Source organism: Polyodon spathula, chromosome 28 (genome assembly GCF_017654505.1).
Source record: "Polyodon spathula isolate WHYD16114869_AA chromosome 28, ASM1765450v1, whole genome shotgun sequence".
Taxonomy (NCBI): Eukaryota; Metazoa; Chordata; class Actinopteri; order Acipenseriformes; family Polyodontidae; genus Polyodon; species Polyodon spathula.
Window position 1 is genome coordinate 8,403,075 of NC_054561.1, and position 25,012 is coordinate 8,428,086.

Consider the following 25,012-nt stretch of genomic DNA (forward strand, 5'->3'; position numbering starts at 1 on the left):
GAGTGGAGCAGGAAAGAGGACTGTGAACTAACACACACCCTACAGTATAGAGGACTATAGGGGACCAGTGAACTAGCACTACGATGGGTCTGAGAGACAGCACAGATAAAATGGGTGTGAGAGTCCGTAGTATCTGCTCAGAAGGTGGACTCTGTTGTCGGCTGTCAGTCAGCAGTAACAGTTCTCCCTTTCCCCCGTCCCCCATCCTCAGGCTGGAGTCTCGGATGACGACCGATATCAATGTGATCCTGCAGCTGCTCCAGAGGCAGATGGCTCCGGTCCCTCCTGCCTACAGTGACGTCTCCCCCAGCACTCGCCCACCTGCTCTGTACTGCCCCGGGGCCAAAGTCATGCACACCACACAGCCTGTTGCACCTGTGCAGGTGGACAGCCTGGCCTCCCCCCTACAGGTAAGAGCGTGCTTCAAGGATAATCGTATTTTAACATACTGTTGGGTGTGTTCTGCATAACTATTCTATGTTTCTATGTTGATTACACCATTTAACAAATTGAATGGGTAGTAAGTGTTATTTCCTAATTGAATGGCTATTATTCCCCACAAACTTTGCTTTTGTGACCAGGACAGTGATATTTCAAAATATCAATTGTATTTTGTTGTTTTTCGAGATTTACAATTATACTGTATTTACAGCATAATCGTAAATCTCAAAAAACTACTCACTTCTAAATCTTTTGTAGTCATTTTTGTATTACTTTAGTATAAATACATGTTAATTTGGATTCATATGTTGTTTTTTTTCTGACTTTATGTGAACGAAAAGGCACACATTTGCCCGTTTTCCCATTCCTGGTCACAAAAGCAAAGTTTGTGGGGAATAACAGCCATTTTCTATACTTTTGAGGCATAAGCAATTGGGAAATAACACTTACTACCCAGGAACAAAAATTGTATTACACAGTGTTATTATTTGACTGGCTCACTAACTATAAACATTCTGTAATGACTCCTCAAGACTGGGAAGCATACCCATGTTACACAGGCTTCAGTGCACAATGCTTTATCTGGGTGTTTTAATGCACAGTCATGCTGAATGTATATTGTGAATGTGGCTCCACTCCCACTCATTGTGATCCAGCAGTGTCTTTTTGCATCTCGCAGAGCCCCGACTCGGACAAGTTCAACCTCAAGTCTCGGGACTCCCTGTCCAGCGGGATCCAGCTGACCACCGTGGCCTCTGACGAGATGATGCTCATCTACCCTGAGCCGGAGCAGGCAGCTCCCAGGCTGGGCTCCCAGCAGCCCCTGGTGATGATGGGCCCCTCTGGACTCGAAAGCAGCTTCCGCTTCCCCTCCCTCCCCGAGCACCTAGACACCTCCGCAGGGCTGGCGGAGATCCAGAGGCATGTGTCCGACCCCCTCCTGCCTGGCAGTTAGAGCCAAACCACCCCCACCCACCCCAGGAACTTCACTTTGAGAGACCCAGCAGATCATGAGACTGGTGCCTCAGAGCTGCTTTCCCTAGGAGGATGTCACTGTGCTTCCCTGGACTGCTTCTAGAAGGAGCGGCCCCACCTCACTGGCTAGTTACCCTGCTGTAGCGCTCCCTAGGGGGGCTGTGCTGTTGATCCTCCTCACTCCCAGGAGCCATTGTTGATGCATTGTAGAGATTTAGGGGGTCCCCAGGTAATGTGTGTAACTCTCCTGACCCACAGGAACTGCCTTCATTCTACAGATCCCCAAGTGTTTATACAGGTACAGGATACAGACTGTTTCACTTCTTTGTTTTCTTTTCATGTTCATCAACAATGTTCTCTCTGAACTCTAAACTCCATTCTGCCTCAGAATACTGTCTGTCTATGAATATGATCATGTAAAGGATAATCTGGTAGTGGTTTGACAACTGTTTCTATATATTACAATGGCTTTAGTACCGACATGGGTCCTCTGCTAACTGACTTGAGGATGTTCTGGTCCCACCCCTTTTTAAAGTATGCAGTTGTAGCATGTTGTCTTTCTAAGACATGCAGTGCAGGACACTCAGGAGCACAGGGAGCTCTTTGCACCTGCTGTTCTGTGCAGCAAACAGTCTTCCTGCAGCCAGAGCAGGAGGAGGGGCTCACTGCTGATGCAAATCTGTGCCCCTATTCTGAGATCTTGGAATCGCCCTGATCCACTGTGGCACTGCAAGTCCAAAACAGCAACAATTGTGAGTCAGTCCAAACCCAACAAGTGTCCCGTGTACTGCATTACCAATGCATGTGGTGAAAACAAATCTGAATAATTTAAGGACAAACAGGGGGCTCCTGAGTGGCGTATCTGGTAAAGGTGCTCCACCTGGAGTGCAGGATGCACCCCATAGTCTATAGGTCAGCAGTTCAAGTCCAAGCTATTCCACTGCAGCCAGGTTGAAATAAAAAAAAAAAAGAATTGGGCTTTCCAAACTCAGGAGAAAACCAGAAAAAAATCATTGCTGATTCCAAATTTATAAAAATAAATAATTTAAGCACATGTCACTGTAGACACTTTAATATCCTCTACAGAGTTTAGAATTGAAGAATCCCTAGCTGTTACTAATGGCTCAAATCACATTGTGACCCTTTTGGCTGGTTTCACAGACCCTGATTAACACTAGTCTTGGATTACCCAATGTTAATTTAGGGACAGTAAACCAAGATTAGTGCTAATCTGGGTCTGTGAAACCAGCCAATAAAGTGTCCATTTAATAATGATGCTGGCAGATTATTGTTTAAATTTCTAGGGATAAATTAACCTGGAGAATAATGGATCAATTGCTGTACCCATGTTGAAAATGAGTAGTACCTGAAGTCTATCATAGCAGAAGATTTTTGTGTTATGAGCCAAGTGTAAAATGTAAAAAAGATCAGTAAATGTGTCAATATGTTACTAGATATTAAAGTTTTAAAATTCTGAAGCTTGCAATAAAAGTGGCCTCATGTAGAAGTTTAATTGCAGAGTGAGATGGTGTTTAATTAGAAGCTGCAGAGTGAATGTGTCAATATGTTACTCAGAGCTGCAGAGTGAGATGCTGTTTAATCAGGAGCTGCAGAGTGAGATGCTGTTTAATCAGGAGCTGCAGAGTGAGATGGTGTTTAATTTGAAGCTGCAGAGTGAGATGGTGTTTAATTAGGAGCTGCAGAGTGAGATGCTGTTTAATTAGGAGCTGCAGAGTGAGATGCTGTTTAATTAGGAGCTGCAGAGTGAGATGGTGTTTAATCAGGAGCTGCAGAGTGAGATGGTGTTTAATTAGGAGCTGCAGAGTGAGATGGTGTTTAATCAGGAGCTGCAGAGTGAGATGGTGTTTAATTAGGAGCTGCAGAGTGAGATGCTGTTTAATCAGGAGCTGCAGAGTGAGATGCTGTTTAATCAGGAGCTGCAGAGTGAGATGGTGTTTAATCAGGAGCTGCAGAGTGAGATGCTGTTTAATTAGGAGCTGCAGAGTGAGATGCTGTTTAATCAGGAGCTGCAGAGTGAGATGCTGTTTAATCAGGAGTTGCAGAGTGAGATGGTGTTTAATCAGGAGCTGCAGAGTGAGATGGTGTTTAATTAGGAGCTGCAGAGTGAGATGCTGTTTAGTTAGGAGCTGCAGAGCAAGACAGGTCAGAGCTCAAGCAATGAGAACAGATCTGTGGTGTAGGTGAATCCCTCCTACAGATGAGAGGCAGATTCTGTCCACCCTGTTCTCATTAACGCATTACATTGTTCAGATGGCACTGTTTTCACATCATTTGGAGCCCTTCACTCTAAGCCTGTCTCCCCCATGCACTCAGGTTTGACTGTGTGTGGCAGCAACAGGACAAGGACAGACAGCCATACACACACATTGTGTGCCTGCTTACATGTTTTGCATGTCTTTCAGTGATTACATGGATTCAGTAAACACCATTGATTGAGCTGTCATCGCTGTAGTCACAGCACTGCAAACAGAGCCCTGTCCTTGCATGGTTTCAATCAGTAGAGCCGGGGCACATCTGTCTGTAGTGACCTTTGCACGTGCCAGATCTGTTACCTCTAACCATGTGCCAAAGAGAGTAGTTGACAAGGAATGAAAACAGAATGACTCCCCAGTTCAAATCGCTGAATCAGTAGGGTGTGCTGCACACAGAAAGGCATGCAGTGTTCCTATGCATTGTCTTCGGGTCAGACTGTGCCTGGCGCTCACCTCTACACTGGCTTGCTGCCACACAGTTCGACCAAAGAGTTCCTTTTATGCAGGAAATGTCAGTGAAAAGGCAAAGTGGCAGTTCCATGTTGTATCTGAGATGTTTTGTGTTAGTTTTTGGCAGTTCCATGTTGTATCTGAGATGTTTTGTGTTAGTTTGTGGCAGTTCCATGTTGCATTGGGGGTGTTTTGTGCTGTTTTGTGCTGTTTCGCAGCAGTTCCACTTTGTATCAAGATGTTTTGGTTTTCCTGTTTCTGCGGTCAGCTCCTTGCACTGTGGTAGATGGTGTATCAATGAAGGGTAGAATAACGCTGTATCCCATTTACTGTAAAGCGTGCTTCATGTGAACTAGCTGTTTCAAAGAGAATACATTTCAATATTTATCGTATATTTATAGACTTTGTTTTGCTTTTAAAGTTATTTTGTGTTATTTATTTGCCTAAAGATATATTGCCAGTCCCTTGTGCTATCTTCTAATTTTCTCTTGGGTATCTGTTCAAAGCCTTTATGAGGGACAATTCAGCAATTGTCACAAACAGGAATGACTCGGCTGTACGTGCACTTCACTATCTGACAGATCGGACTCGCTCTTAAATAACCCAGGACAAATGCAATCTTCCCGTCAGGTTCAGGGAACTCTTCTCTCAGATTTTCTTTTCCCCTCAATTTTATTAGAACATAAGAAAGTTTACAAACGAGAGGAGGCCATTCTGCCCATCTTGCTCGTTTGGTTGTTAGTAGCTTATTGATCCCAGAATCTCATCAAGCAGCTTCTTGATCCCAGAATCTCATCAAGCAGCTTCTTGAAGGATCCCAGGGTGTCAGCTTCAACAACATTACTGGGGAGTTGGTTCCAGACTCCCACAATTTTCTGTGTGAAAAAGTCCCTCCTATTTTCTGTTCTGAATGCCCCTTTATCTAATCTCCATTTGTGAACCTAGGTTGACATTGTCAATACCTTTTAGAATTTTGAATGCTTGAATCAGCTCGCTGTGTAGTCTTCTTTGTTCAAGACCGAATAGATTCAATTCTTTTAGCCTGTCTGCATATGACATGCCTATTAAACCCAGAATAATTCTGGTCGCTCTTCTTTGCATTCTTTCTACAGCAGCAATATCCTTTTTGTAGCGAGGTGACCACAACTGAACAGAGTATTCTAGATGAGGTCTTACTAATGCATTGTAAAGTTTTAACATTACTTCCCTTGATTTAAATGAACAATTTTCATTATATATCCAAGCATCTTGTTGGCATTTTTAATAGCTTCCCCACATTGTCTAGATGAAGACATTTCTGAGTCAACATAAACTCCTAGGTCTTTTCATAGATTCCTTCTTCAATTTCAGTATCTCCCGTATGGTATTTATAATGGACTTTTTTATTACCTGCGTGCAGTATCTACACTTTTCTCTATTATATGTCATTTGCCATGTGTCTGCCCAGTTCTGAATGCTGTCGATCATTTTGAATGACCTTTGCTACTGCAACAGTGTTTGCCACTCCTCCTATTTTGTGTTGTCTGCGAATTTAACAAGTTTGCTTACTATACCAGAATCTAAGGCATTAATGTAGATTAGGAAGAGCAGAGGACCTAATACTGATCCCTGTGGTACTCCACTGGATACCTCGCTCCATTCTGAGGTTTCTCCTCTAATCAGTACTTTTTGTTTTCTACATGTTAACCACTCCCTAATCCATGTACATGTGTTTCCTTGAATCCCTACTGCGTTCAGTTTGAGAATTAATCTTTTATGTGGGACTTTGTCAAAAGCTTTCTGGAAATCTAAATAAACCATGTCATACGCTTTGCAATTATCCATTGTCGATGTTGCATCCTCAAAAAAATCAAGCAAGTTAGTTAGGCACGATCTCCCTTTCCTAAAACCATGTTGACTGTCTCTCCCAGGATAGGTAATTTTCCATTTTGGATCTCATTATAGTCCATAAGCTTACATATAATAGAAGTCAGGCTTATTGGTCTGTAGTTACCTGGTTCATTTTTGTTTCCCTTTTTGCGGATCGGTATTATGTTTGCAATTTTCCAGTTTGTCGGTACAACCTGTGTCAAGAGACTGCTGCATGATCTTAGTTAGTAGTTTGTAAATCATTTTTTTCATTTATTTGAGTACTCTTGGGAGGATCTCATCTGGCCCAGGGGATTTGTTTATTTTAAGAGCTCCTAGTCCCTTTAACACTTCTGCCTCTTATGCTAAAGTTATTTAAAACAGGATAGGAACAGGTTGACATGTGGGGCATGTTGTCGGTTTCCTCCTTTGTAAAAACGTGTGAAAAGTAATCATTTAATATATTTGCTATTTTTTTCTCATCATCTATGATGTTGCTATTTGTATCTCTTAGACATTTAACCTCCTCTTTGAATGTTCTCTTGCTGTTGTAATATTGGAAAAACTTTTTGGAATTGGTTTTAGCCCCCTTGGCAATGTTCATTTCCATCTCTCTGCCTTTCGAACTTCCTTTTTGACTTGCGCTTGCAGTTTCAAGTACTGTACTTTGTTCTTGGTTCCGTTTAAACGCTCTGTAAAGTGCCTTTTTCTCTGGATTTAATTGAGCTATTAAACCATTTTGTTTTAGATTTAGATTTGTCTACTTTAGGGATGTAATTGTTTTGCGCCTCTAGTACTACATTTTTTAAAAACAGCCATCCTTTCTCCATGGAGGTTTTCTCTATTTTACTCTAATCTACGTATGTTAGTCTCCGTTTCATTCCTTCTGCAGATACCTGTCTCCCCTTCCCTCCCACAGAGAGTTTGGGAAATGTCTATGTATTTTTTTGCACTGAATTCCCATTGGCACTCACCCAGGGACTTCTGTCAGCTGGGGATGACCAGGGCTGCCCCTGACTGACACGTCTCCTGTAATCCAGCATGGGAGTGTCTTTCGAAGCCCCACTCTCTTCCACAACCCGTACCTAGACTGTTAAGGCACAATAAACACTGGGCCATGGAGTTATCTTATTTCATTAGCAATATCCAAGGTATTTGTATTCATATTTAAATATTTTAAATATATTATCTTCATAGGATTATGCATTTTAACTGTCAATCAAATATATTAGAAATAAAGTTGATCAGTGGCAAAATGTGGCATGGTTCTTTGACTTGAAGGCGCACAGATACACACACAGACACTCGCTCACAGACACACACACACACAGACACAGATACACACACAGACACACACACACACACACAGACACTCGCTCACAGACACACACACACAGATACTCACTCAGGCACACACAGACACTCGCTAACAGACACTCTCACAGACACACACACTCACTCACAGACACAGATACACACACAGACACTCATACACACGCAGACACACACACACAGAGATACTCACTCAGGCACACAGACACACACACACACACACACAGATACTCACTCAGGCACACACAGACACTTGCTCACAGACACAGATACACACACAGACACACACACACAGATGCAATACCACTGAAAGACTTCTGCTTTCTGAATGTCTAGTATCAGTCCAATCCCAAAGGGCGTGGCAGGTGTGGCTGTTCTTCAGCTCCGTGTCGCTGTCATGTATCAGTCCCATCCGTTCAACAAAAGCAAAACTCATAGATAAACAAAGTCTCTATATGACACAAACAATGACAACAACAAATCCAGCTATGAAGATAAGAGACCCCAGGCATCCCCATTGTTGTCCTTTTATACAGCACTCTGAGGATCCAATTGGTTTTGTATAGAGTACAGATGCTGGCAACAAGGCCCTGATTGATCGTTCAGCAATTCAAAATGAACCCTTTCCTAAACAGCACTTGCAAAGTTAACTTTGTGCTGTCACAGCAGGCTGGTTCAAGCCCGCTAGGAATTCCCCCAGTGGTCTGCCGTGGGTCCCAGCCAGCCATGAGCGCCCCCTGTTGGAGTAGCATTGAGCTGGCTCACTAATATTATTTTTTATATATATATATATATATATATATATATATATATACACACACACACACACACACACCAAAGTGCAAATACGCAACTGAAACTATAAATAAAAAACAAACATTTCGAAACTATAAATAAAAAACAAACATTTGAACATAATGGATTTTCGATACAATCGTAAACAGCACAGCATGTTATCAAGGAACTAAGTGCTTACACATTCCACATGCAGTGCCATTTCCACAGTGTTTTTGCATACCGGGCACAACGATAAAGAGTGTCTTACCTGGCATTGTCATCACTTGCGGCTGCACTGAAGTTGTCTTCTGTTCAAAATGTTTCTGGTGATGTTCTTCAGCTAGCTGTGCAACAATTTATTTCCATGCATTTCTTGTAAATAATAAAGTTAATGGCTGCTAGATCCAATACATTGTACGGTTCTGTGTCCAGGTATTCTGAAATGGAGTGCTGGCAATCTGTTTCCACATTAGGCAATTCGCTGGCACTGTCTTTGCTTTCACTGCTGCTGGACGCTTCTCCAAAGCAACCTCATTCTTCATCATTCAGTTTTCTGTCAGTGGCAACAATTTTTTTGTCTGCAGATTCACATTGAATAAATTCTGTAGGAGTTCAAGCATTGATCAGCAGTCATATGTTTGGCCACTAATTTTCACAGCTCAGACAAGAAGCCACATAAACGAAAAGCTGCAGACTGCTTACTGTCTATCTAATGAACTGTGATTAGTTCTGACATATTTGGTAACCCGAGTGAATCTACAAATCTAAAACTAGATCACAGGAAATACCCCGTCTGCTTACATGACTGACACTCAGTAGACACCCGATTGAAGTACAACTAAGGCTGATTGAAGGACAACAGACATTTCAAATTACAGACGCCATCCCAGCAGATATGACAGGGATCTTTTGCAATGCGATTAGATATCCAAGACACTGCCTTGTGGATCAGTTTAGTAGCTTGGCTTGTGTGATGACCTTTAATAACTGACTGAAATAATAAGTCACTGAAATGCATTTCCTTTTAGAAAAGTGGACAATCAAAATGAAACACACACAACAGTATTTGTAAGAAAATGTTTATTTGTTGTTGTAAATAAACAGCTACTGTATTACAATGTTTGAAACACACTGTTCAGAAAAACACTCATCGGATAATAGAAATAAAGGAGGCTCAATTGAGCAACAGCACTGTCTCCAGAGAGCAGGTCCACAGTGGAACAGCACTGTCTCCAGAAAGCAGGTCCACAGTGGAACAGCACTGTCACCGAACCCCCCAAACAGAGACTGCTTCCCAGAGCGGCACACACACACACACAGACACACACACACACACACACACACACACACCGAACCCCCCAGAGCTTTAAGAAAAGGGTTCAGTAATATACACAACGCTACTCTATCTGGTACAATATAGTCTAGATAAAGGTAGATGTGAGAGAAGGCTAAATATGAAAACAAAAACAAGTAAAATGACTTAATATTGCTATCAAGATATCAACAAATATAGAAAGATGCATAATAAGTTTCCACTATAAACATGCTAAAAAAGGAGTAACATTTCATATTCAGCAAAAGAAACAGAAGCAAAAGGGCCCCAGTTACAAACAGGAATTCCTGGACTTGAGCACCAAGAAGGAATCAAGTGGGGTCCTTGTGTACTGCCCCAGTCTCACCCAGTATACAATGTATCATGTTCTGCAGTCTAGCCTTCATTTAATCCTCATCCCTCTTTTGGGACTCCACACCTCTCAATAGCTGCTGCTGGTACTTGCTACTCATGTGCACTTGGAACAGTTCAACCTCCCCCCGAGTAAGGTCTGGAGACTGAGCCAGCCTGTGTGACTGAGCGAAAGGGGCGAGGGACCTTCTATCTTAATCCATCAAACCTGCCTGCTAGCACATTCAAAAAGCAAGGGAAGGGAAGTGGCTTGAAAAAAAAGAGTATTATCTGCCCAGCCAGTAAATGCAACCTTTAAAGAACAACTGTTAATAGTTTTTGAAAAATTCTTTCAGTAACAAGAAAACTGTGTTAGCTAATAAATGTGTTAAATTCCAAAACTATAGACCTTCAAATGATAGAGTGATCAAGTCAATCATAAACGGCAAACGAGTGACTGAACACTAGAGAGCCTGGTTTGACTGAGCCGAACCTGGTACAGCTCGGACTCTGTAGCCACGGCTGTCTTGAGACCTTGGAGTGCCATCTCTTCAACAATATGTCTGAACAGAACAAGGATTTTTGCATGGAGTCCCACAGCAACTTCATACATCAGATAAAATGATCAAGTCAACTTTAAAAGTTACATAACTTTACAATATAGCAGTTTTTCCTTTGTTTTGATAATTTAAGAGGTTTTACAGAATATTTCCAGTTCAAATTTTGTTTAAATAAAAAGTTGTTTAAAGTGATCCTTGCAAATTCCCTGCAGCGTTACACAAAAAGGTGTCTGGGTAGCTAGGAAGAATTCTTGCTTCATAGCTGAATTATTTTGTAAAACCAGACAAGCAAACTTGGGGTGAACGCAAATAGTTACTTCATCAATTTTCTGAATCCCAAGTGCAAAATACAGCAATCTCATTCCTCAAATGGCTGGTTTCAAAGGCCCGTTTCCACCCCTTGCCTGAGTGCAAACTGAGCTCTGTGAAACCAGCTGTTAATGCATTGGACTTGGTGGGTAGTTAACACCTTCTCACCAGCATTGGAAGTCTTGAGACAGAGCTTTGATCGTCAGCTACAAAAAACATTTTGAACTGACAGGCACCCAATATCGTGAGGTTTAGTTTCCGTTTAGGATACTTCACAGGTAATCAGCATGTAAGCTCCTTTTACTGAAATCCTCCAACGTCATAATCAAAGTCCCTGGGATTAAATGGACAGAACTTAGTAACAGGATCCACTGCAAAGCAAGCCTCTGGATTTGCTTTAGATCCCAAACATCTGTCCCACAGTTTCTCCACTAACATACATACAGCCAATGTCAGTTAAAGCAGAAGGTGTGCCACAGCTGCACTGAACAGAAGGTGTGCCACAGCTGCATTGAGCTGAACAGAATCCCCTCTGCTGCTCACCATGGAGTTTATAGAAAACAAATAGTTTTGCCTTTAATATATGCAGATAAACATTATTCAAAATACATAAACACACTGCTTCAGCACTACTTAAAAAGGGTCATATCCTCTAGTATAACTGGAGTTAACCTCCTTTTAGCTTAGTAACAGGACCCCCCCCCCCCCCCCCACCCGCAGCAAAGAGCATCAAAGAGGATCCTGACCCTTTAAGAACTTCCCTCTCCTACAACCCCCCTCTCCCCCCTTCCTCCGCCCTGGTACCAGTCACTGGCATCAGACACGGAGGATCTCCAGGCAGTTGTTGTAGCAGATTGATATCCAGTCTGGCTGTGTGGAGGCCCACTGCACGTTGTTGATCTCCCCCTCTGCTGTGTATGCCAGGATTGGGTCCTCGATGGCTCGAGGCATCTGCTGGATATCCCAGATCAGGGCTTGGTGGTCATCCGCTGCAAAGAGAGAAACACTCAACAACGGTGTTCTCGGAGCTTCTTTTGAGCTCTTCTATAACTCTGTCTAACTGACCTCAAAATGTATGTTCTTCTATTATTAAACTCATGCAGTATCAGTATAATACATACTCTTATACTTCAAGATATAATACATACTGAGGTACTTCAGTAACCTATTATACTACTATTATTGTGCCCCCCTATTGAATTCAGCCTGACTCAAACATCAACACATAGTTAAGATAGTCACATAGTCACAGATCCTGTTGTGAAGGATCCTATTGTGTGTTACCTGCAGTACAGATATGACAGGAGGAGTGAGGAGCCCAGGCGATGCCGTTAACACATGCTCGGTGATTGTTTAACCTGGCGACAGGTGTGCAGGGGACTCGCACGTCCAGTATCACCACCTGCAACACAAACAGGACCCGTCACACCCAGCACAGAGGCAAACTCTCCAGCAGAAACTAGAGCAGGGAAGCAATCCACAAATGTACAGCATTCAGCCTGCTTAGTTACAGGTTACAGTCCTTATTTCTTTTAAGCTATATAAACTGTGTAGGTTATTATCAGATAAGTTAAATACGGTACAGCAATAACTGGTTTGGTGGAGTGTTGAGGAGTGCCTTTTTAATTTGTTTAGTTTCCTTACCTATAATAGTATGAACAGTAATTTCTAGACATGTTATAATAGTTACATGATTATTTCTATTTAGTTACACTTTCTAAAGTATCCATGGCTAAACTATGAAAGAATACAGTAAATACTACGTAGTTAAACATGAAAGTGGAACATCACAGCTTCAGCTGGGCCAGATGCAACAGTCTGCATCCAGACAATTAAAGCCTGTCACCTCCATGCCATCCATGGCCATTGTGGCCAGGTAGTTGGGGTCCTGCTTGTTCCAGCAGAGCCGCAGCAGGGGGTGGTGCTGGGGGTCCTCGTAGATAATGGTACTGTGCTCCAGGTGCCGCAGGTCAAACATCCTCACCGAGCCATCAGCCCCCACTGAGGCGAACATGTCCCGGCCACCACCCGCTCGGCTGAACGCAATGTCATACACCTGGGGAGAAAGTGGGGAGTGTGAGTACAGGGGGGGAGGAGGAGGGGATTTCAGCTCTACTCAGAGCACAAATGAGCATAACCACCATGTAACATATGCTGTGAATTGCTCTATAGAGCCAACGGCTTAAAGGCCAAGGTGTGGAGCAGCGTGTTGGGCTGCGTGAGCCCTACCTCCTTGTCATGAGCGATCAGCTGTGTCTTGACGTGCCCCGATACCAGATTGACTCTCCCCAGCACCTGCCCAGTCTCCAGGCCCCAGATAGTGCAGGTTGTGTCTATGCTGGAAGTGCCTGCAGCAAGGGAAAAGAACAGCAGGGAAACGGAACACATAGATAACTTGAACTGAAGCAATACATCATTTATTGCAGACATTTCCACAGAACAAGATGCACAAATACAGCAAATCAAAAACATTTTAAAAATGTAAGATTTGTTCATCCCCTTTCCCTGAAAAGTTACTGTCACAGTTCCACTTTGTTACCAGGGAATTGAAATGGGTAAAGGATCATGCAAGATTTTCATTACGGAGCAGGCCACCTGCTTACCCAGTAAGTTGGGGTCCACCTCATTCCAGTCAAAGGAGGTGAGTGGGGCGCAGAAATCAGAGTTCTTGTTGTTGTTTAACAGGCACTCCAGGCGGGTCTCTGTGTCACTCACCTGGGGGGGGGGGGGGGTAGAGTCGTCATTGAGGGACCAGAGAACAAGCAATAGGCAATGCTGGGGAAACTTAAGCAAAAAAAGCTGCAAAGTCAGAAAAAAAAAAAAAAGAACAGCAATGACCCATACTTAGCTGCTGGCTAAGTCATGTGAATTATGAGAAAGGTGTTTCTGTAGAGAAATGTTTTTAACTTCTTCATTGAAGTGATTACAAACTAGCACGATTATGCTGTCATCACTACAAGCAGCTCACAGTCCAGCCTATGACACAGGGAAGGAATTTTCAGATCCAGTAACGGACAGACAGCAGGGGCACTGGAACTAGGGGTGCTGGGGATTACAGTTTTGTTCAATGTCTTTCAGCACCCCCACTATAAAAACTGTTCCAGCACCTCTGACAGACAGTGCTTCTGTTCTCACCCTCCAGATGCGGAGGTAGTCTCCACTGGTGGCCAGCAGGTCTGGATAGACCCCCTTGGTGTCAGGAATCCACATGAGTTTGGTGGTGGGGTAGGGGTGGTCAAAGGTGTTCCTGCAGATAAACTCGGAGCTCTCCTCCTCCAGACCGACCAGCTGCACCTGAAGGTAGAGAAAGAATACAAGCAGGTCAGAGAGCCAGTGGAACAGCAATCAATACAAGCAGGTCAGAGAGCCAGTGGAACAGCAATCAATACAAGCAGGTCAGAGAGCCAGTGGAACAGCAATCAATACAAGCAGGTCAGAGAGCCAGTGGAACAGCAATCAATACAAGCAGGTCAGAGAGCCAGTGGAACAGCAATCAATACAAGCAGCTCAGAGAGCCAGTGGAACAGCAATCAATACAAGCAGCTCAGAGAGCCAGTGGAACAGCAATCAATACAAGCAGCTCAGAGACCCAGTGGAACAACAAACAATACAAGCAGCTCAGAGAGCCAGTGGAACAGCAATCAATACAAGCAGGTCAGGGCCAATGGAACAACAATCAATACAAGCAGGTCAGGGCCAGAGGAACAGAACCGAGTTTTTATAGACAAAATGTTGAGAAGAAAAAAAAATAAAATCTCAAAGCACACATTTAAATTTTGGTTTTAAAAAAAAAAAAAAAAAAAGGACACATTTGTCAAAGTATTTTGCTATGTTTTTGTATTGGTACACACAGTAAACTTCTGTTTTATGATAAACAGACACCCACATGGCTAAAACATTTTTTTACCATCAAGTCATTCTGAGTTTATTTCTACCCCCTATACAATACTTTACACTGTTCACTATTTAAAAGCAAGCCAATTTAAGCTTAGGTGACCCTTATTTCAATTATAGCTTGGTTCCATATTGAGAACAGTATGAAATATTGTGAAAGATTTTGACAAATTACTACTTTTGAGTCCTGTGGGTATACAGGTGTGCAGAAACTCCTACTCGCAATTGCATTTAAGTATTTATCGTCAGGTATTCAATAAATTATTGCTGTCCTCCCCTCACCTTTACAACCAAGTAACTACAAATGGCAATTCAATTCTGCACTGTTTCCGTGACAATGGCATTTGTCCTGCTGTATGACTTTTCATCGTCAGTTCACAGCTGAGGTACGTCACTAGGAATGTGAGGAAATGAGGAAATACAATATTCCAAGCGGCTGTTAAAACACTCAGTCCAGAAGTTAATTGCCACTACTCGTTGTAAATGTGAGGTGAGGACAGCTTTTCTTGTTTTGAAATGAATTGATTTTTTTGAATACGTGATGATAAATATTTCTGAAAGGCAATTCAGAGCACAAGTACAAGTTTCTACACACCCTTACCATAAACAAAAGGTGAATATGTTGCTGCCAAGACCATATTAATCAATATGTTAGTTTGCATCATTTTCACCTCAAATTGTTCTGAATTAATTACAAACACAAAACAAAAAATAATAACTAAGTATTCACCCCCTTTGCTATGACACACCTAAACAAGCTCTGGTGCAACCAACTGTTTTTAGAAGTCACATAATTAGGAGTGGCGTCCACCTGTGTGCAATGAAGGTGTTTCACATGATTTCAGGTTAAATACACCTGTCTCTGGGAGGTCCCTCAGTTGGTTAGTAAATTTCCTTACAAAAACTACATCATGGAGATGAAGGAACATTGAAAGTAAATCCAGAGTAAGATTCTTCAAAAGCACCAATCAGGGGTAGGATATAAGAACATTTCCAAGGCATTGAATATCCCCTGGAGCACAGTAAAGTCCATTATTAAGAAATGGAGAGAATATGGCACAACTGTGAATCTGTCTAGAACAAGAAGTCCTCAAAAATTGAGTATCTGGGCAAGAAGGGCACTAGTCAGAGAGGCCACACAAGAGGCATATGGCAACTCTAAAGGAGTTACAGTCTTCCACGGCTGAGCTGGGAGACACTGTGCACACAGTAACAATAGCCCGGGTGCTTCACAAAACTGGCCTTTATGGGAGAGTGGCAAAAAGAAAGCCATTGTTGAAAAAAATTCACATTAAATCTCGGCTAGAGTTTGCCAGAAGGCACGTGGGAGACTCTGAGACCAAGTGGAAGAAGATTCTATGGTCTGATGAGACCAAAATAGAGCTTTTTGGCCTCAACGCTAAGCGCTATGTTTGGCGCAAGCCTAACACCGCACATCATCCTGAGAACACCACCCCTACCGTGAAGCATGGTGGTGGTGGCAACATCATGCTATGGGGATGCTTCTTTGCGTCAGGGCCTGGAAAGCTTGTGAAGATAGAGGGCAAAATGGATGCAGCAAAGTACAGAGAAATCCTGGAGGAAAACCTGCTGAAGTCTGCAAGAGTCCTGGGACTTGGGAGAAGATTCATCTTCCAGCAAGACAATGACCTCAAACATACAGCCAAAGCCACAATGGAGTGACTTAAAAGCAAAAAGGTCAATATCCTGGAGTGGCCCAGTCAAAGCCAGGACCTCAATCCAATTGAGAATATGTGGAAAGAGTTGCTGTTCACCAAAGGTCCCCATCCAACTTGACGGAGCTTGAGCAATTTTACAAAGAAGAATGGGCAAAAATTGCAGTGTCCAGATGTGCAAAGCTGGTAGCGACTTATCCAAATAGACTCATGGCTGTAATTGCTGCCAAAGGTGCCTCTACCAAATATTGACTCAAGGGGGTGAATATTTATGCAATCAATTATTTTCTGTTTTGTATTTGTAATTAATTTAGAACAATTTGTAGATTTTATTTTTCACTTTGACATTATGGACTTTTTTGTGTTGATCAGTGGCAAAAACTCCTAATTAAATCCATTTTGATTCCATGTTTTAACACAATAAAATGTGGAAAAGTCCAAGGGGGGTGAATACTTTTGACAGACACTGTATGCGGGTACCTGTGATGCCTTTTCATTATACCTAATAATATCGACATGCTCATTTTGCAAGGGTAGATCTCAGCCACACCTTAATCTCTGCTGCACTTAGACATAAAACTTAGTTGCTTTGATTTCTGTTACACAATAATACTTTGCACTTTTGTCAAGCAAACAAGCAGATAAGTAAATGAATAAATACAACTACCGGTGTGTGTTTCTATATGAAGCAGCAGGTACAGTGGTATGATGTGTGTTTCTATATGAAGCAGCAGGTACAGTGGTATGATGTGTATTTCTATATGAAGCAGCAGGTGCAGTGGTATGATGTGTGTTTCTATATGAAGCTGCAGGATGCTCGGGTATGATGTGTGTTTCTATATGAAGCAGCAGGTGCAGTGGTATGATGTGTGTTTCTATATGAAGCTGCAGGATGCAGGGGTATGATGTGTGTTTCTATATGAAGCAGCAGGTACAGTGGTATGATGTGTGTTTCTATATGAAGCATCAGGTAGAGTGGTATTATGTGTGTTTCTATATGAAGCAGCAGGTACAGTGGTATGATGTGTGTTTCTATATGAAGCAGCAGGTGCAGTGGTATTGTGTGTTTCTATATGAAGCATCAGGTACAGTGGTATAATGTGTGTTTCTATATGAAGCAGCAGGTACAGTGGTATGATGTGTGTTTCTATATGAAGCTGCAGGATGCTCAGGTATGATGTGTGTTTCTATATGAAGCAGCAGGTGCAGTGGTATGATGTGTGTTTCTATATGAAGCTGCAGGTGCAGTGGTATGATGTGTGTTTCTATATGAAGCAGCAGGTGCAGTGGTATGATGTGTGTTTCTATATGAAGCAGCAGGTGCAGTGGTATGATGTGTGTTTCTATATGAAGCAGCAGGTGCAGTGGTATGATGTGTGTTTCTATATGAAGCAGCAGGTGCAGTGGTATGATGTGTGTTTCTATATGAAGCAGCAGGTGCAGTGGTATGATGTGTGTTTCTATATGAAGCAGCAGGTGCAGTGGTATGATGTGTGTTTCTATATGAAGCAGCAGGTGCAGTGGTATGATGTGTGTTTCTATATGAAGCAGCAGGTACAGTGGTATGATGTGTGTTTCTATATGAAGCAGCAGGTACAGTGGTATGATGTGTGTTTCTATATGAAGCAGCAGGTGCAGTGGTATGATGTGTGTTTCTATATGAAGCAGCAGGTGCAGTGGTATGATGTGTGTTTCTATATGAAGCAGCAGGTGCAGTGGTATGATGTGTGTTTCTATATGAAGCAGCAGGTACAGTGGTATGATGTGTGTTTCTATATGAAGCAGCAGGTACAGTGGTATGATGTGTGTTTCTATATGAAGCAGCAGGATGCTCAGGTATGATGTGTGTTTCTATATGAAGCTGCAGGATGCTCAGGTATGATGTGTGTTTCTATATGAAGCAGCAGGATGCAGTGGTATGATGTGTGTTTCTATATGAAGCAGCAGGTGCAGTGGTATGATGTGTGTTTCTATATGAAGCAGCAGGATGCTCGGGTATGATGTGTGTTTCTATATGAAGCTGCAGGATGCTCAGGTATGATGTGTGTTTCTATATGAAGCAGCAGGTGCAGTGGTATGATGTGTGTTTCTATATGAAGCAGCAGGATGCTCGGGTATGATGTGTGTTTCTATATGAAGCAGCAGGATGCTCAGGTATGATGTGTGTTTCTATATGAAGCAGCAGGTGCAGTGGTATGATGTGTGTTTCTATATGAAGCAGCAGGTGCAGTGGTATGATGTGTGTTTCTATATGAAGCAGCAGGTGCAGTGGTATGATGTGTGTTTCTATATGAAGCAGCAGGTGCAGTGGTATGATGTGTGTTTCTATATGAAGCAGCAGGTGCAGTGGTATGATGTGTGTTTCTATATGAAGCAGCAGGATGCTCGGGTATGATGTGTGTTTCTATATGAAGCAGCAGGATGCTCGGGTATGATGTGTGTTTCTATATGAAGCAGCAGGTGCAGTGGTATGATGTGTGTTTCTATATGAAGCAGCAGGTGCAGTGGTATGATGTGTGTTTCTATATGAAGCAGCAGGTGCAGTGGTATGATGTGTGTTTCTATATGAAGCAGCAGGTGCAGTGGTATGATGTGTGTTTCTATATGAAGCAGCAGGTACAGTGGTATGATGTGTGTTTCTATATGAAGCAGCAGGTGCAGTGGTATGATGTGTGTTTCTATATGAAGCAGCAGGTGCAGTGGTATGATGTGTGTTTCTATATGAAGCAGCAGGTGCAGTGGTATGATGTGTGTTTCTATATGAAGCAGCAGGTGCAGTGGTATGATGTGTGTTTCTATATGAAGCAGCAGGTGCAGTGGTATGATGTGTGTTTCTATATGAAGCAGCAGGTGCAGTGGTATGATGTGTGTTTCTATATGAAGCAGCAGGTGCAGTGGTATGATGTGTGTTTCTATATGAAGCAGCAGGTGCAGTGGTATGATGTGTGTTTCTATATGAAGCAGCAGGTGCAGTGGTATGATGTGTGTTTCTATATGAAGCAGCAGGTGCAGTGGTATGATGTGTGTTTCTATATGAAGCTGCAGGATGCTCAGGTATGATGTGTGTTTCTATATGAAGCAGCAGGTGCAGTGGTATGATGTGTGTTTCTATATGAAGCAGCAGGTGCAGTGGTATGATGTGTGTTTCTATATGAAGCAGCAGGTGCAGTGGTATGATGTGTGTTTCTATATGAAGCAGCAGGTGCAGTGGTATGATGTGTGTTTCTATATGAAGCAGCAGGTGCAGTGGTATGATGTGTGTTTCTATATGAAGCAGCAGGTGCAGTGGTATGATGTGTGTTTCTATATGAAGCAGCAGGTGCAGTGGTATGATGTGTGTTTCTATATGAAGCAGCAGGTGCAGTGGTATGATGTGTGTTTCTATATGAAGCAGCAGGTGCAGTGGTATGATGTGTGTTTCTATATGAAGCAGCAGGTGCAGTGGTATGATGTGTGTTTCTATATGAAGCTGCAGGATGCTCAGGTATGATGTGTGTTTCTATATGAAGCAGCAGGTACAGTGGTATAATGTGTGTTTCTATATGAAGCAGCAGGTGCAGTGGTATGATGTGTGTTTCTATATGAAGCAGCAGGTGCAGTGGTATGATGTGTGTTTCTATATGAAGCAGCAGGTGCAGTGGTATGATGTGTGTTTCTATATGAAGCAGCAGGTGCAGTGGTATGATGTGTGTTTCTATATGAAGCAGCAGGTGCAGTGGTATTTTGTGTGTTTCTATATGAAGCAGCAGGATGCTCGGGTATGATGTGTGTTTCTATATGAAGCAGCAGGATGCTCGGGTATGATGTGTGTTTCTATATGAAGCAGCAGGTGCAGTGGTATGATGTGTGTTTCTATATGAAGCAGCAGGTGCAGTGGTATGATGTGTGTTTCTATATGAAGCAGCAGGTACAGTGGTATGATGTGTGTTTCTATATGAAGCAGCAGGTGCAGTGGTATGATGTGTGTTTCTATATGAAGCAGCAGGTGCAGTGGTATGATGTGTGTTTCTATATGAAGCAGCAGGATGCTCGGGTATGATGTGTGTTTCTATATGAAGCAGCAGGTGCAGTGGTATTTTGTGTGTTTCTATATGAAGCAGCAGTATGCTCGGGTATAGTGCGATGATATGATGTGCAGTATGATCGGGTACAGCATGTTTTTGATCCACCCACCTTGTTGTTATATTCCTCCACGAAGCTTCCCAGGGCTAGTCGAAAACGTTTATCCGGTCGTACGCTCCAGTTCATTGCGTACACCGTCCATGGAGCCTCGTATTTATAGATCTCCTTCCGCTTGCCGTGGAGAGACATGGTGGTGAGACTGCAACAGCTAAACGTATCCAACGAACCTCAAAGAAAACGGTCAAACCCGCCCGCCCGCCACACAGTATCACCGGGTCTGTGTGAGCCCCCTTTCTCTGAACCGGGACACGAAAACAAAACAAGCGCGGCCGCGATAGCGTCCTATCGGCGCAAACAAAATGAAAACGGGGCTCTTTGTTTCCGGCAGGACTTTGGGAAAGCCCTCTGGGTTACTGGAGTGCCAGGGTGGCAGCGCTCCCACGGTCAGGGAGCCACGACTCGCCTTGAAGAGAAACCCTCTCGCCTGGCACGGTAAGGGAGCCACGACTCGCCTGGCTTCACAAACACAGCGACCAGACCCCTCGGTCTCGACTGGGTTTCTGTGAAATTCCGCCTCAGGTTTTGGAATTTAAAGTAAAATCCGTTTTAATTAAAAAATAAAAACAGAAATCGCGGCGACACATTCGAGACAACAAAACCAGCCCGAACTGGACAGGAACCCGTCCACAGGCTGAGTTCATGCATACGCATTGGAAGAGGCAAGTGTCAATCAGAAAAGAGGGCGGGGTTAAAGAATGTGCACACGCGATTGGAGGAGGTGTGTCAGTGACGATCACACCGGACGAAGGCAATTGGTTCGTTGAGAGGCTCAGTTAAAAATATTCTGTTACCAGAGAAAGGGAGGGACAGGGGCTCGGGTATTATTCAGGGACACGGGTTTCGGGTGACCCTGCCTAAGCGGAGAAGAAAGCAATCCTTGAAGAAAGCGATAGAGAGCAACAAAAACAAAATTTTTACCTATATATCTATATATATCTATATATATTATATATATATATATATATATATATATATATATATATATATATATATATATATATATATATATATATATATATATATATATATATAATAATAATTAAATTAAGTTCAATGGATACAGATTGAAAGAAAGTTTGCTGTTATTGATAGTCTGGAAAGAGATGGTTAATTGGACTTATAGTTAAACTACATTATTAGAAAAATGTAAGATTTTCAAAAACGGAGCGCTTTAGTATTGCGACAACTAAGGAACAGGTAGGAACTATCTGGAAGCAAAAAAAGTAATATTATTTGACCAATAAATCAGACCAAATAATCAGAAGTAACTTTCATAATCGCGACTGCCATTCTAAATGCAATTCCATGTTCTGTTCTGTACTGCACATTTATAGATATCCAGTAGATGACAGTAAACGGTATTCATAAAGAGAGAACGGGTATGTCATGAATAACACTATGTAACACAATTTTTGTTCCTGGGTAGTAAGTGTTATTTCCTAATTGCTTATGCCTCAAAAGTATAAAAAATGGCTATTATTCCCCACAAACTTTGCTTTTGTGACCAGGACAGTGATATTTCAAAATATCACTATTTCAAATGGGAAAACGGGCAAATGTGTGTCTTTTCGTTCACATAAAGTCGTTCACATACATTTGTAACACACATTGCTGCACACACACACACACACACACACACACACACACACACACACACACACACACACACACACACACACACACACAGAGGTTTCTGGGAAAGCGTCTTCTGTCCCTCACTCCACCTACCAGGTCCTGCATCTCCTTCTGCATCCGGGCCATTGCCTTCTTCGTACCAACAGCAAACACAAACGTGTCCATATCTTCATTATTCAGAGTTACTCTGATTTGCAGGGAAGAGAAAAAGAGAAAATGGCAATGAACTGGAACCGCGTTGTGCAACCATGTCTTGTTTCACTGAGCATGAGTAACACTATGCTTGGGATATTTATCTAAAATTACATTGGCTAGTCCAAGATTAGTCCTCACCAGTGGTAGTAACATCTCACTAAGACAAATTAACATTACTTTATGAAACCAACTTGTCATTTGAGACAAGCTAGCCAGCAATATTGTATATGTGTTTGTGAAACTGGAATCTGAGCAGTTTTAGGGAGTTAGTGTCCCAAGGATGTACGCCTTGGGGTTATAAAGGTTCTCAGTAGAATAGAAAGGACTCGATGGTACTGCGGACCATTTATAATTATTAATACAATTCCTCTTTTAATACATGGATCTAACTCAGATTCCAGAACACCACTGTGTGAAGATAGCACCCCTTTGGAAGGATGCAAGACAAATATGTACAGAATGTTACCAGAACTGAGTAGCTAGCTAGCTTCCAACAATGTGTTTTACACTTGGGGCAATAAAGACTAAAAGACAGACTAAAGGAGCATTTATGAAGGTGCTTTGTTAAAAAAAAATGTAAATCTAAATTTATAACAGTGTTTATTTTTTTAGCAAAATAAAATCTAAGCCTATTTTTAGGGACCCCATAGTAGCACAATATTGTTAGTTTCTAACCCTGAATTGGGTGACACCGAATTGAATCAAATGTTTCATTGCACTTAAATATGAATGTAGTTTGACGGCAAGATAGGATATAGTGGTAAAACCCTAGATAACTAAAGGCATGTCTTGAGAAAGTATCCAACAACATGTTTACTCAAGACAGCTTAAAGATTTGTTACAATTACTTGATGATAACACCTCCACCACAGTATGAGTAGTAACACATAATGTATGGGACATGTGAGGTGACGACCACCACCGTGACCCACGGTGTGAAGTCAGCGAGCAGCAGTACTGATGTCACGTTTCTGTGGAAAACTACTGGAAATGTGCCTATAAAAGGAAGAAGGGCATCTACAAAACAGCTGTGGACTTTCTGTAAAATAAACTTGCTTTGTTATTATCTCCTTGTTTTACCCAATTAATTTACCATATTTTATTATTTTTGCTCCTAATAAAAATACATAAGACTAATCTGAATCATTGGGTTTTGTATATTTTTATATGTACTGCGTCCGAGCTTGTATATTTGTGATTGAAACAGTGGGCAATCACACCTTAATTGGGACTTGCCCTTTTCTAATTAAGTCAGCTATAATTGTTCCTACACCAGGGTCTGTAAAACCAATCAATACCAATAGATAATCAAATCCAGTGAGAGGTACATACCACTTGGTCACACGCTGGCTTCATCATTCTGGCAAGTACATTCCGCAAGTCCTGACACTTCAGAAACTGCAACACACAGAGGGAATTCAATGTGGCAATACTGTACACTGAACACATAGCTAATGCTTTCCTGATCTGAATGGACTTCATTTATCATGCATGCCAATATCAGTTTCAGTTTCTTTCCTGCTTCATTTTTAATCCTCCACTTGATCTCCCCTGGGCTTTCAACTCTCTAGATTCCAGTAAAGCTGTAAGAAAGATATAAAACATACAGCCTGCTGTGATAGCATTGCCCACACCTAGGAGGAATGGATTATTAACTAGCTGTGCTGTGGGATTTGAGGGCCCTGTCCTGGCAAAGCAGTGAGCTGCAGGCGCAGGCCTCACAGCACAGGTTGCAGATACCTTGAGCTGCAGGAGCACGCCCTCACAGCACACCCGCCCAGAGCACCACAGGTTGTAGATGTGCTCATTCTCCTGGTTCCCGGTGCTGAGTGCTTCCTTGCTCGTCCCATCATCCCCTGCAACACAGATGCACACACTGTCACTGTAGTGCTGAACAGGTCCCCACTGCACCTCCACCCCAGCCACCTGGCTCCAGAACATCTCCAAACAGGGGGCTCCACAGAACCCTTCCCAGGCATTACTGCCTATATAACACCTATGATGAGGTCAGTACTTGCACTGAACTGCTCCACACTGTATTCCACTACTGCTCTTAGATAACTATTCTCTCTATCCTGTTCTTGATTTTACTAAAAGGTAAGCGTACTCATGTTGCATGCAGTAATGTAATATATATAAGCAATAAGGCACGACAGGGTGTGGGATATACTCTAATATCCATACGCCCTGGGCGCGTTATAAGTCACTTTATAAGGCGTGTGAATATTAGAGTATATCCCACACCCTGAAGTGCCTTATTGCACTTATAAAATGGATCAACCAACATTACAAAAACAAAAAAAAACCTAACCATATGGTTTTAATTAACAAAAAAGTCATTTTCATTAAATATCCTTCCACCTCTGCCTGACCTTAGACAAAATAGTCCCTTAAAACATAAAAAAGTAAATTCAGATGTATAATTGAACATTGTCATTGAAAGTGCAGTTTTCATTCGTTACACTTCTTGTAATTATTGGTTTATTCATTACATTTTAAGTAAAATATTACTGCCCATTTGCATCATGACACAGCACAAATAAGACTGCCTTTAAATCACGCAGACCCTTCCTCACAAGACCTGCAATAGTATCAGGTGAGAGAGTGTTTTTTGTTTTGTTTTTGAACTATCCTTTGTTATCCAGGGTAGTAACAGGCGGTATCTATACCAGATGTGTGCTACGGCTTCACAGTGGCGAGAAAGAGGTTACAGTATCTGCATGGAATAATACCACCCGGCCACTTATCAAACTGACTGCAATTTACAGCTTGGCAACGTGGAGAACTACTGCTGCACCAGTG

General features: G+C 42.3%; 2 protein-coding genes across 4 annotated transcripts in view; one reads left to right on the forward strand and one right to left on the reverse strand.

The window, feature by feature from the left end:
* kcnh6a (potassium voltage-gated channel, subfamily H (eag-related), member 6a) overlaps positions 1–2,970 on the forward strand; it is a 43,800-nt gene extending 40,830 nt beyond the window's left edge. For all 3 annotated transcript variants that reach the window (XM_041231766.1, XM_041231768.1, XM_041231769.1), the window contains 2 exons: positions 212–410; positions 1,121–2,970. In XM_041231766.1, the coding sequence (XP_041087700.1) occupies positions 212–410; positions 1,121–1,396 (475 nt within the window). In that variant the 3' untranslated portion in view covers positions 1,397–2,970. The remainder of the gene's footprint in view (positions 1–211; positions 411–1,120) is intronic.
* An 8,399-nt stretch (positions 2,971–11,369) lies between these two features.
* On the reverse strand, positions 11,370–21,015 carry LOC121301914 (DDB1- and CUL4-associated factor 7). Its single transcript, XM_041231632.1, has 7 exons — positions 20,372–21,015; positions 13,764–13,922; positions 13,232–13,343; positions 12,858–12,976; positions 12,475–12,684; positions 11,913–12,030; positions 11,370–11,617 (listed from the first exon to the last, which is right to left on the reverse strand). Exons 1-7 carry the CDS (start codon positions 20,507–20,509, stop codon positions 11,445–11,447), a joined length of 1,029 nt encoding a protein of 342 aa, XP_041087566.1. The 5' UTR covers positions 20,510–21,015; the 3' UTR covers positions 11,370–11,444.
* Positions 21,016–25,012: the final 3,997 nt, after the last annotated feature.